Consider the following 13,766-nt stretch of genomic DNA (forward strand, 5'->3'; position numbering starts at 1 on the left):
TTACTTCAGCTACTTTGAGGGTGTTTGTTTTTTGTTTTTTTTTCTGGAGATCCTTTCTAAACTGAGGAGGTCCTACTGCTAGAACTCTTCTACCTTGTGGCTGCTTCCCTTATCTCACTATAACATACATTAACGTGGTTGATCTGTGGGTATCCTGTAATATTACTGTGAGAGATTTTCTTGATGACAGGATAAGCCTTGGGTAGGAGTGTGGTATTTGTTTCGTTTGCATTGCTGTGCCATATATGGGCCAACATGCCCACATTTTGCCAAGGCTGTATGTTGTTTTTCATAATGAAATATAAGCTATCTTTCAGACAACAGGAAAACTGGATTTTATTAACTTTAAAAACAAACAGATGTGTGAAAAGCTCCTGATAAACTTGTCACAAAAGCTCATGTTGACATAGTCTCATGAACCTGATAACTCGACAGACAATGCTACAGTAATTTGCAAATGATAGTCTTCCTTTTAATTATGAAGTAGGGAACATTTTTCAAAGGAATATGAGCTATTTTTGTCACACACTTTGCACAGATCTAAGAGGCGTTTGTGGTACTAAACAAGGATTATAAACTGAAGGTATTTCAAGCAGTTGTTTTTCACAGTGCTTTTTTCTATGTAAAAAAATTCTGAATAGGAAGCTGATACTAGAAATAAAACTTTGCAAAGAAAATTACTCCTAGAGGAAACTCTTTGCAGATGGCACATGAAATTTTCTAATAATACGACAGTGAAGTTGTTCACCTTATTTGTCTTGCTGTTTTATTAAATTAAGCTTTATTTTTTTTAAAAGAACTGTCATTGCAAAAGTCATAGTTTTAAGCATCGCTGTGCCATGTGTAAAAACATCAAAAATATTTTGAAGATAAAGACTAGTAGTTTATGCTTTGCTTTTCTGGGGCTTTTTTCTTGGTTTTGTGCTGATTCTTTAAGAATTAACTGTGTTAAGCTAGGAGTTTCCAGAGAAGTTTCCTGTCTTTTCTCTCCTTTCCTTGCCATTGCTCATGTCTTTTGAACTTAATCTTCATCCCGTTGTCTGTCTCCTCTCAGCGCTTTACTGCTAACTACCTAAAGACAATCTTAAAAAAACTAATTCCACACTCTCCAGAAATTAGTTACATGGAGTCCTTCCTTTGTCAGAGTTTCAAGAAGGGAATAATGGAGGTTAAATTACCTAAGAAAAAATATAGGTGCTAAATGTGAGATCTTTTGTTTTAATTAGGTAGTAGCCGAAAACCTCAAGAATGCATTTTCTTCAAGCAAAAATACTACATTTAACTTCGAAGCACAACAGAAGTTTAGCATCCATTTGTTCTTCAGTTAAACCTGTTCAATCTTACACAAACACTCTTCTGGCTAAAATAGTCAGAAAAGCTTTCAGAACTCCTCGCCTCCCTCCTTCCCCTCCTGTTACAATGATTAAAAAGGAACTCTAGTGCAAAACGTAACATGTATTTCCAAGGATTTAGAAACAGATTTGTGTGGTAGTAAGATCTCCAGGCTCTTACAGCAGTTACACTTCAGATTTCAGCTGTTTGAATGGTGTATTAGTGGCTTTCTCATTAAGCCAAGGATGGTTTGATTTTTTAAAAAACAAATTTAATATTTTTTTTGTTGTATTAGATACTGGCAGGTTCAGAGAGTAGTACAGGAAGACGTTTCTTTGTTTAGGTTAAGTCACTTGACATGGAAAATTTCTAGTCTAGCCCAAGGTAAAGAGTAATGTTATTTTGATTATTTTGTAAACAGATAATGTTTGTTTTCTTACTCCGTTTGTAGCCTTTAATGGAAAGCAAGCTTAAAGCGTTCAGTATTGGCAAAATGAGTGCTGCCAAACGGACTCTGAGCAAGAAGGAGCAAGAAGAGTTAAAAAAGAAGGTAATGGTATGCCATGAAAATTTTGTTTTGTATGCAGAGCTGAAATAAGTTTGCTTTTAGATTACACCCAGCTTTACCACAAAATTTCCTTGATAATTGTGGCTTTCTAAGAACAAAAGTGAATTATATTTTACATGTTTAATTTTTTCCATGGCATTAAGATGGACAGAGAGGCTTGCTTCTCCTTCCTGCTGTGTGAGAAATAAGTTCTGTGGCTTCCTGAAATACTGAATTGCAACAATCCATTGATGGCTGTATGGCTTAAAATGAAGACAGCCATCCCCTTAGGTTATTTTCTGTTACCTGTTGTCTCTGGAATTGTTTCTATATGCATTCTTGTTATCCTGTAAAACACATTTTTATCTAATGACTTATCTTGGAATTACTGAAAATTTTAAAGTTTAATACCGACATTTAGGATACTCAGGAAGTGTCCAGAGTTTAGGAAATGTGTAACCGATAGTTAGAAAGATGGAAGTTTTGAAAATTCTGGGCTCTGAACTTGACACACAACTCATATCTCAGTAGAGTATCTCTTGCTGAGTTACTGGAATTACCAGGGTAAAGAAACATGGCAGTGCTAAATTTAGTGTCTCACTCAGCTTTATGAAGTAATTGAATTAACTTGGGGAAATACATAAAAGTGATCCTGTTGTTAATATCCTTCAGTCACGTGGGTTGACTGTGATGAGTAAGGTGGAGTATGTGCTGTCCTCTGATGCTTTAGGTCAACAAAGCTCCATTCTCATAATTATGGTCTTTCATGTCGTTTCTATTTGGCATCTTTTGAATCTTGAATTGTCCTGTAAACTCTTTAAGTGAACAGTGATATTTCAGCATGCAGGCCTTATTTGCTTTACATACTACGTTCTGTGTTCTTCCCCACATTTTTTAGAAATTTCATTTCTGCCTAAAACTGAAACTTGTTTGATGCCATTTGTAGCAACTATAGAAAATAAAAAGGAATATCAGATAGCTAATTTAAAGATAGCTGCCTAGTGAAGGTTGTCCTGTGATGATAGTAAATAGATTAACATTTGCTGTGTAGGAGGATGAGAAGGCTGCTGCAGAAATTTATGAAGAATTCCTTGCTGCCTTTGAAGGAAGTGATGGCAATAAAGTGAAAACATTTGTAAGAGGAGGAATCGTTAATGCATCTAAAGGTATAACTAATCTTTTTTTGGGTGTGGTGGATCATTTGGCTTTGAGTAAAGATGAAGTTTGGTTTTGAATAGCATTTAAAAATTGTTGCAGTAGAAGGAGCAAAGGTAACTTGATGCTAAAATCAGTGTAGGTGGTGGCATGATTTGTCTTTTAAACTTCAGAGGAAAAAATGCTTTGTTTTCAAATATTCAATCTTTGCTCTTTTTCTACATCTTAAAAGATATTAAATTGCAGAAAGTTTGTATTGTCATTTTTTTAACTGAAATAATATGTTGAATTGAATGAACAAGACTAAAGAAGAACAAAATTCTTTCTAATGATCACTATTGTGCAGCATTAGTTAATGCATTTTGGTTTTAATTTGACTTTAATTTCAGAGGAGCATGAAACAGATGAAAAACGGGGTAAAATCTATAAGCCTTCATCACGATTTTCAGATCAAAAAAATCAACCAAGCCAGCCATCCAATGAGAAGCCTCCATCCCTCTTAATGATAGAAACCAAAAAGCCTGTAAGTTTCTTGTTTGAATATTAACTCCATACTTAGAAAATATTTAGTAGTGCTTCAAAAAAGGTCTGTGTGCAGGCTAGTTTTATTTGCATTTATCACATCTTAAAAGAAGGTGGACATCTGGGGTTGCTTAATCCCATGGCAAGTAACAAGATGATGAAATGCAGAGGTCCAGTAGCCCTGTATCCAGCACAATATGCTTAGTGCTGCAGTTTCATTTGGCTGCTGTATGTTTTTACTGTGTTCCACCTAATTGAGGCAGCCTTCTCATGAATACAGATTTAGTGACTTACAAAGTAACAGGATTTCAAATCCTGAGAACCTGTGAAGTTTTAGAAACAATTTTCTTGGTACCATCTGTTTTTAAGTTTTTCTGTCTTAAAACCAAGTAAAAATAAATTGACCTTTGCATTGATCCAAGTTTTTCTTGGTGAGGCTTTCCAAGTTACCCTTTTTTTGCGGTGATGTTTGAAAATTCCCTTTAGCTCTTCAAGTTGTACCAAATAAATTATAGAAATTGCACATTTTTGAAGCTGGACACTTTGATTTTATTTAATTTAATTTACTTGTGCATGGTTTGATACTTTTTTGGTTAAGCTGAGATTTCATCATGAATATGAACAACCTTAGTCTTCAAGTAAAGTCATAGTTACAGATGATTATAGTTACTACTGTATGTTTGTAATGTGTAATTAATGTCTTTGATGTCTTTAAAAAGTCATATAATAAGCTTAAAAATTGCAATAAGCTCTAAGTGAAATGTATATGACTTCTAGGGTGGGAAATGAGATGTAATGTGATAATTGTGGGTAAATCCTACCCTCCCTCCAGCTGTTAACAAAAGTCAAATTTAGATTAGTGGGGTAATACTGGATGGCATTGTTGATCTTCATTGTATGTAGAAGACTGCAGTTACAAAAATGATTTGTAGCATTTTTTATTATGCTGAGCTCTGTTCTGTCTTTTGCAAGTGTTTGTACTGTAAGAATATTACTGCTTTTCAAATTTGTCATAAATACTTGTGAAGTAATGCAATCAGTTTACTCACTTGCCCTGTCCAATGGTGATTGAAGATAATGAGGTAAAAATGATTTTATTTATTTGGCAGACACTCCCCAAAAACAAAAACAAACAAACAACTTTGCCTGGGGTGAGTAGGAAGTCCAGTTTTTCCAAAGCTGTAGTGTGTAACACAAATATTTTGTATGTCTGCCTATTGGAAACGCTTTCATTTAAATCTGGTTATATAAAAGCAATGTTGTTCACATGAATTAGTTAAGGTACATATATTACAGTAAAAGAAAAGTATTACAATATCAATATTACAGTATTGTCATTCAGGAGTGTTTTTTCTAAGCATCTTGAACTATTTAGAGTAACTGTTTCTTCAGACCTGTATATCTGACAGGAAACAAGAGAAGGAAATTCTTTTCACGTGGAATGTTTGTGGATAAAATAATTTAATATATATGTAAAATAATTTACATATATATGTACACACATCTCAATTACAGTTAGAGCATGACAGTTTTCTAGGGATGTAGTCAGCTTCTAAGTGGAACTAACTGACAAAATACATGACAGATTTAAAATTTTTATGTTGTGGCGAGAGAGTTTGATCACACATGCTGCATTGTGATAGTGAGAAGTAACAGAGTTTAATTTAAAGTATCCTTAATTTTATATTTTCTAGTTTTGTGTTTGATAGTACTCTCTTCATGTTTTCAAGTCTGTTTTTTTTTGTTGTTTTTGTTTTTTTTTTTTTTCTTCTCCTGTAGTTTACTTGGTTTGCAAGCTGTGGGTAAAACATGCATGGAAACGATCTAAAATTTTGTTACATATGTATAGTTTCTATTTTTGTTCCATTTTATCTGCTGAAATGTTGGCTGATATATCTTTCATTTTAGCCTTTGAAGAAAGGAGAGAAGGAAAAGAAAAAGAGTAATTTGGAACTTTTTAAAGAAGAATTAAAGCAGTAAGTTTGGCTAGTTTTTACTGTAAATAAAGAAGTTGCAAGGGTCAGTGTTTTTTTTTTTTTGTGTTTGGTTTCATGAGTGAATTAACGATGTCAGTGATACTAAGAACTAATGCTGGCAGATGCTCAGTATAGGTGTCACTGATTTTTGTGGATAATCAGTTGCCATCTAACTTGTTCTCTGGTGTTCCTTGGTACTTCTACCCTTTTTTATGTTGGTTGTTGGTGTTAAGTGTTTACCACTACTGCTGAAAAGGACTGCTGTTTGAAATCTGTCGTCAACCAGAGGCTATAAAATGATCAAAAAACAAACCAAAAAAGCCCAATATGCGGGCTTAAATCTTGGTCTGTGGAAATGAATGGATTTCTTTGCATGTTTGGTTCTGCCTTCCTAAGCAGAAGAATATCCAGAGCAATTAACCAAAACGAAAAAAAAAAAAGCATAAAAATGCATGAAGCATTTCAGAGATGCCAGTGAGTGACTGACTGGCTATGTTTCCAAAGCTATCGAAGATGATTTTTGGATCAGTTAGGTGTAAATAGAAGCATTGATGATTGAGTCAACCATTCATCTACTGGGATAAAAAATAGAAATCTAGGTTTGTTTCTTTGAGAGCTACTGTCAGTATGTTACTTTGAAGTGAAACTTGGGATGCAATTCTATTATAAATTAACAACTGTGAACCTGCAAATGAGGACAATTGAAAAGTCATCTCAGTGGTCAATAGGTCTCTGGCAGTTGAATGTGGAATTCTGGTCAGTTTGTCAGAACACAGTTCTTCTGGCCTTGTAAACTGGTCAAACCAAGTCAATTTTGTTTGATATTAAAACTCCCTGACAGTATGAATGAGGAAGCATGCAGCTGGAATAATTCTGGTAGATGTATCGTAACTGATTAAACAGAAATTCAAACATACCAGCAATTTGAAATGGAAAAAGAAGTAGTTAAATTTAACAATTTTAACTCTTGTTTAATATTAAAAATTCTCATAATCCTCAAGGTAATATAAAACTTTAGAATAAAACCATCAAAATAGTTCTAAGTTGTTAACTTAATTTAAACTTGTTTTGTAGAATACAAGAGGAGCGTGATGAAAGACATAAAACAAAAGGTAGATTGAGTCGTTTTGAACCACCCCAGTCAGATTCAGATGGGCAGCGTCGTTCCAGTGAGTAGACATTATATTTGCTGATTGTTTGGGATACAAAATTTGTACACTAATGTATATGTATTTTTTCTTCTTATCTTTATTCAGTGGATGCTCCTTCAAGAAGAAACCGATCGTCTGGTGGTAATAGAGATTCTTTTTTCATTCATTATAATCTCGTCACTTAAATGCAAAGCAGTGATTATGACTTCTTTTTTTCTGCTTTTTTCCTCCATCATTGTAGTACTGGATGATTATGCACCAGGGTCACATGATGTTGGAGATCCAAGCACAACAAATCTGTATCTTGGAAACATTAATCCTCAGGTAAGTTTGGAACAAAGGAGTGATGCACAGCGTTGGCACGTTTAGGTCCAGATGAATTCTTTTCCAGTGGCAGTTTTCCCTCTTTTTTTATTTTAAACTATAGACATCTGTCTAAAGCCATATACAAGGTACAGTTAGTAACCGTAGGTGCAGTATCATTTGAATAAGTGCTCTGTACTTGATGCTGGAAAAGTTAAGGTTTAGACTATGAGTTGCTAGATGCAAAAATGCTCAATTAAAATTATTTTTCCGTGAGTATCTCAGTGCAAGGTGGATCATATCTCAAATATTTGAATGTGCTCAGTTTAAAATGAAATTTCTAAAATTATTACTTTTGCAGTAGGTTTTATTGGTGAGTTGTCAATGAACTGTTGTTTTTCAAGAAACTCAGAAAATGAAAATCTCCACATTAGCACAATAATATGAAAGAGAACCTTAGAAATACAGTATCAAGATGATGATTTTTACCTTTTTTCTTGTAGATGAATGAAGAGATGTTATGTCAAGAATTTGGACGCTTTGGACCATTAGCAAGTGTTAAAATTATGTGGCCAAGAACTGATGAAGAAAGAGCAAGAGAACGAAATTGTGGCTTTGTTGCCTTTATGAACAGGAGAGACGCTGAAAGAGCATTAAAGAATTTAAATGGTAAACAGATTTCTCAGTTCAGAATTATCTGTGTAGGGATATTGAGGAGTAACAGTAAGCATATCTTGAAGTTCTTTATCAAACTGGTGATAGATATGCTGTAGTCCAGTACATACCACACTGGCAGTGATTGCAGTTTACACTGGTGGTTTCACTGGCAGCTGAATGTCTTTAAACTGTAGTGTAGAGAAGGGCTGGGAATCCTGGTGGCCTTTGCTGTGGGTAAAGATGTAAAATTTCTGACTGTTTTGAAGATGTGAATGACAGGTAACGTTTGATAAGCACTCCTCTGTAAACAGACTATTTGAAGAAGGAATCTGTTACTTGTAGTTGTTCAACAAGAGTTATTTTTGTGAACAAATTTACCTAGTACACAGGATATAATCAGTAGCCGGTAATAAATATGTTATGTTCTTTTGAGTAATGGCAGAGTTCCTAATACTGAAGAGGTAACTGTACTATGCCAGATGTGTAATCTTGCATATTTGGAATAATGTAATTGGAACTTCTTATTATGAACAAAACATTTTGAAAAATTGAAGTGCAGAAATAATATCATTTAAGAATTGCTCTTCATTCTGATGTGCTGGGTATCAATTTTTTTTTTCCCTTTAACAAGTTGAGTGATTGTGTATGGTATTCTCCTGAAAACATACACTGGGAGAAGATAAATGTAATATTTCATACAATAGGCCTTCATTTGCACATGATGTGGTCCGATAGATGTGATACACTAATCAACAGTGTAAGCAAAAACTAAAACATAGCAGGCAAAACTAAACCCTGCACTTACACGGAGAAATCTCAAGTGATGCAGATCCAGTTTATAACATCTTGGTGGTGTGGTTTTGTTTCCTTTCCCACCTTCAGGCAAGATGATCATGTCATTTGAAATGAAGCTAGGCTGGGGCAAAGCTGTGCCTATACCACCACATCCGATATACATTCCGCCCTCTATGATGGAGCACACCCTCCCGCCGCCGCCCTCGGGACTGCCTTTTAATGCTCAGCCTAGGGAGAGACTGAAGAACCCTAATGCTCCAATGTTACCACCGCCAAAAAACAAGGAAGATTTTGAGAAGGTAACTTACAGTACCCTGGGCCATATCTCATTGTTAAATGCTACATCTGTGACAGTATTTCAGTGGCTTCATAGATTTACATTGGTCAGGCTGACTGCAGCAGCCGTTAGTGTACATACCTGCTGGCTCCCCGCTGTAGCGTAAGGGAACCTACTTAGTTCCTGAAGCTCTGTTTCATGTTTGCATTAGGGTTCAGTATATTTGGTCTCGATTCATTTTAGTGCTGCTTTAAATCTGGCTATCGTTTTCCCCCTCCAGGCTCCCTGGATTTTTTTCTCCTACGTCCCCCCCTTTTGTTGGCTGCCAAATTGCAGTATCTATATTGTTTCCTTTAGAGAAAATACTACGTTTTAATTTGGGTAGCATTATTTTTACACTAGAGGAGTTGATATATTTTGTGTAGAAGGTAATTAATCTGGACATTGAGTAAGTATTTTGTTCTACTTATGGAGTCAGTTTTCATACTTTTTTTTTTTCTGGGATATTATCTGATAAAAGGGTAAGTATCTTGTAATCACAAACCAGCCTGATTTACATTAGTATGAATTTGTTGATTCTTTGAATGACACTTAAATGCTAGGGCTGTTTTTTCTCAGACTTGGAGACTTGGGAGTAAAGTAATACCAACACAATCCAAGTCGAATAGTTTAGAATCTTTTAATAAACTTAAGAACTCCTTTCTTAACTATATTCAGTGTAGTGCCTATTCAGTGCATCAGTGTGCATTCTGACAGGAATGTTCTGATACTTTGCAATTAGTGAACATTTACAGTTCGCTGACACAACAGTTTGCATTTTGAGTAATTGCTTAGTTATAACTTCACAGCAGTGATTGCCTGCAAAACTTGTGATAGATGTGTAGTATTTTCATTGCATATGTATATTTTTGCTTGTTACTTGTTAACAATACTCACATATTCTATGTTTATTATCTGATGTGACTTCATATACAGACTCTGTCGCAAGCCATAGTCAAAGTGGTTATCCCAACAGAAAGGTACATGTTTTTCTTTATTATTACTGATCTAAATATAGAAAATTTCCCCTTTGGAATTTTAAAGAAAAATGGTAATGTTGAGGAAAAGGTAATGGCTTGACTGAGCAATGGTTCTTTCATTGTGCTTGAAATAAATGTGTGTGCTTTACAGTCTTACCCTTATCTTAGTAGCTCTTTTGTTAGTGAGGAGAGTTTTAAGTGATTGAATTCTTCAGTATCAAACGTTTTATTTGAGCAATAGTAACAGTTGCAGGCTAATTTTTTGAGCGAACTTTATGGTGAAAAAGCTTGTCTTGGAGACACGCTGAGTACTTCATAGCTAAGGATGCAGATGTCTCCAGTGTAGTGCTGTGGGGTTTTTTTGTTTGTTAGTTTGTTTGTTTTTTTTTTTTGACTTGTACAATTTGTAACCAATTCAGTTAAAAAACAGAACTGATTCCTACTATATTTTGTTAAAGTGTGCAACAGTGAATTTTGGTTGCTGAGAAAGGTAGTTTGGTATTGCAAGGCTATTTTTACAGTGTGGTCCCCTCAGTGCTCCTACCTTCACACTAGTCTAGGTATACTCTTGCTCAGTTAAGCTAAAGCCTTTTCCCAAACATAGGAACACAACACTGTTTTAAAAGTAAATAAGCACAAAAGATTACCAAATTCTCTTTGACATTGGCCTTGGTGAGCAACACCAGCTGAACTGTCTGCGGCAGCGGGGGACCAGGAAAACATCATGGGATGGATTGGGAAAGTATACAGTTTTTGACCAGACATTGGTACGATCGGCTCCAATAAACGTGGTTTTATTATGACTGAAAAACTTTTTTTGTTGCCCAACTTAAGCTAAATGACATTTTAAAATAATGCACTTAAAACTATCATCTTTTTTACTACACTGTTTTAATTGTCACGAAGTCCCTTTTCTCTTTTTTTTTTTGTGTGTGTGGGGGGGGAAGAAAGAGATTTGTGACGCTAGTTGCAGTAGTATATTAACATATTTGTCAGTTGGTGCTCAAATACAGTAGTATTTTTGATGAAATTTTTGGACAGTACAACTTTTTTCGGGTAGAGACATGAATAATTAGGGTGACCAGGAGGAATCTTGATTTGAGAAACATACTAAGTAGTAGTAGAAGTACTTGTAAAACTGTACAGTATTTATAGAAAAATTATCTTTCAGAGAATATGTTTCCATTTTATTTACTGTAGCATTTTGAAAGCTCATACAATAAAAAAAGCTCATGTTAATTGAATTGTATTTGAAAACAGTGTTTTTTTTCTTGGTGACTTTCAGAGGTGCTGATGGCAACTGCCAAAACTATTAACACAGTGCATCGCATCCTGCAAAAATTTTGACTTCATTGGGAAAATACATATGAATATTCTTCTCTGAAAATTTTTCGATACCTGTTTTTAACATCGCTTACTTCTTGGTACTTAACTAAATGGAAAACCTCAAGTATACACGATCAATTTTTTTTTCTGAAAAATTAACTTTGAAGTACTCAAGCAAAATGCATTTCACACCCTCTTTCAGATATGGAATATACTGAATATTTTTTGTACTTTTGAGGTCTTTCCAAAGCAGATGTTTGTATTCAAGCATAACCTGCTCTTACACAATTTATTGTACTCGTTGAAAGAGAAATCAGATGAAAGCCAATGGCATGGTTCTGCAGGAAAACAGAAATGATCACACTGAACTTGCTTTAAAATACATGAATGGTGCAATAGCTCAGAGGCTTGAAAGCTAATTGTAAATGTTTTTCTTACTGATGTTTTCAAATACAGTTTCTATAACAAGAGCAGTCTTGTTATTTAAACACTCAGAACACTGCTTTAAATAAAATGGCTACAGAATTACTGAAACTCTCCTCTTTACAGTTTCTTGCATTATAAAAGGAAAACAGGGAAACTGAGCTGTAGGTAGCTATTTTTTTCGTACAGTATTTGAGCAAATGTAATTTTAATGGTAGCTGGTATAAAACAGACCATTTGCAAAGTTTACAGGTGACAGGAGCAGGTTTTTATTACCATCTTTCTTAAGTTGATTTTTTGTTTTTGTAATCTAGTACATTATATCTATGACAGAACTTTGAATATTTGTGGTAGAAAATCGGTTCATTACTAAGAAGTAATAGAAAATTCTGCAGCTTTTCAATGTAACAGTTTTTGAATTTTAATAATTCAAAAAATTGCTAAAAGGAAGTTAAAGTGATAAACGTAAGAAACCTATCAATTTGCTACATTTATGAAAAGAAATTTAAAAATGTAAAAATCTGTATATTTTTTGTTTGCATCACACTCAAAGGACATAAACTGTGAAGCTTTTGGTATATGTAGGTAGTCTATATTTGAAAATTCATTATCCTGTTTCCAAAGAAAACCCCAAAGGTTGGAAACTGTTGATCACTAGTTTTTGGATTTTTTTTTTTATAAATCTTATTTGACTGTCTCCTGTTAGCATGCTGATAAGTGGTTCTGCATTTTCAGATGTGGCTTGAAAAATGTGTGCTTCACATCTGCTTCTTGCCTGTCTCAGGATGTAGTGCTGGATGAAATGAATAGATTTATTTATTTATTTACTTCATATGATTTGTAACTCATACTTGAGTGTATGAGGGAGGAAATATTGTATGGTATGACATGAAATGATGGACAGTTTTGTTCTATGCCAATAGTTGAGTCTTGACCAAATCTTGATCTAAATTTTATAAAACCATTGCCCTGTTTGGCATCAAGAAGATTATTTGCTTTTTCTTTCATACTTGGATAGTTTGAAAGCTGAAGGGAGTTTCTGCTGAGTATTCAAAAAGTATGTGTTTAATTTTGAGCATAGTATTCAGCCACTTGTTCTGCTGTAAAACTTTAGCTTACACATTGGTCTTACTTGTAGACAATTTAGGTGAGGGCTTAGTTTTTGATAGTTAGTTGTACTTTGCCCATTTTTATGCATAAGGATTGTTAAGCTTCTGCTAAGCAAGAGACGGTTTTAGGCTAAGTACGGAAATTCAGGAAAGAGGTCTCCTCCTAAATTCTTACTCCACCATTCCTAGGCATGTTTTTATTTTAGAATGCCCATGTCTGTGATGCAAGGCTATAATAATGTTCCATGTTACTTTATCTTTTACATGATTTTCTTAACAATACAGCAAAATAATCTCCTGCACAGTTGTAGTATCTTAGGTGGAGTGTAGTTTTATATAGTGTTAGGTCTGAATCAATTTTTCTTTAACTGTGTTGTTGTTCTAGGAATTTGCTCGCTTTGATCCATCGAATGATAGAGTTTGTGGTGCGGGAGGGGCCCATGTTTGAAGCCATGATCATGAACAGAGAAATCAACAATCCAATGTTCAGGTGATTATTACGTTGCTCCAGTTTAAATTAGTGCTATTTGCGCTGTTGGGAAACTAATCCTTTGCATTTCTGACCTACTAATTAGAGTTTTCTTAACGATACCTTTTCTTACTGTGCAGATTTAAATTTTACAAATTGTACAAATGCTTACGCTGTCTTTTTATGAAGAAGAATGCCCTTTTATTCCAGTTGTTTCTGATGTGTACATATAAATAAAATACCATAGACAAGCCTGCTTTTCTGATGCAGTCAAAGTCATCAGTGGAAGCAGTATCATACATTTTTTAAATAGAAAAAAAATGCCCCCAAAACAGACAGACCAACTCAATGTAAAGTCCAGTCTTCTGGAGCCTGATTTCTAAACTTTAGCAAGTGCTGGGAGTCATTTTTCTTTGATGTCAATGCAAATGAGATTAAACTGTAGCTGACATAGTGAAGGTGTCAGAATTTCTAGCTCTTGTCACTAATGGAATAAAAAAGCATCAATTTCTAAATTTCGTGTGAAATTCAGTCTCTGAAGAACTATTTCAGGAAAATACTGAATGGCCTTTTCAAAGTGTTTAATTTACAGGGAGATTGAAGTGCTTTATTATATAGAAATTACAAAAATGCACAGGTCAAAATATCCTGACCATTAAAAATGGGCTGCCTTCCCCCCCCCCCCCCCCACCTTGCGAGCGGTGG

The 13,766-nt window shown here is 34.6% G+C and overlaps 1 protein-coding gene across 1 annotated transcript in view; it reads left to right on the forward strand.

The window, feature by feature from the left end:
- Window positions 1-13,766, forward strand: part of U2SURP (U2 snRNP-associated SURP domain containing) — a gene marked incomplete at its 5' end in the record, with an annotated part of 35,407 nt that overhangs the window by 1,136 nt on the left and 20,505 nt on the right. Inside the window, 11 exons of the mRNA XM_008945592.1 lie at window positions 1,784-1,882; window positions 2,931-3,045; window positions 3,424-3,557; window positions 5,465-5,532; window positions 6,607-6,701; window positions 6,789-6,824; window positions 6,925-7,007; window positions 7,490-7,655; window positions 8,526-8,737; window positions 9,691-9,734; window positions 12,978-13,082. Of these exons, the coding sequence (XP_008943840.1) occupies window positions 1,784-1,882; window positions 2,931-3,045; window positions 3,424-3,557; window positions 5,465-5,532; window positions 6,607-6,701; window positions 6,789-6,824; window positions 6,925-7,007; window positions 7,490-7,655; window positions 8,526-8,737; window positions 9,691-9,734; window positions 12,978-13,082 (1,157 nt within the window). The remainder of the gene's footprint in view (window positions 1-1,783; window positions 1,883-2,930; window positions 3,046-3,423; window positions 3,558-5,464; window positions 5,533-6,606; window positions 6,702-6,788; window positions 6,825-6,924; window positions 7,008-7,489; window positions 7,656-8,525; window positions 8,738-9,690; window positions 9,735-12,977; window positions 13,083-13,766) is intronic.

This window comes from Merops nubicus, unplaced genomic scaffold (assembly GCF_000691845.1).
Source record: "Merops nubicus isolate BGI_N331 unplaced genomic scaffold, ASM69184v1 scaffold12078, whole genome shotgun sequence".
In the NCBI taxonomy this organism is placed as follows: domain Eukaryota; kingdom Metazoa; phylum Chordata; class Aves; order Coraciiformes; family Meropidae; genus Merops; species Merops nubicus.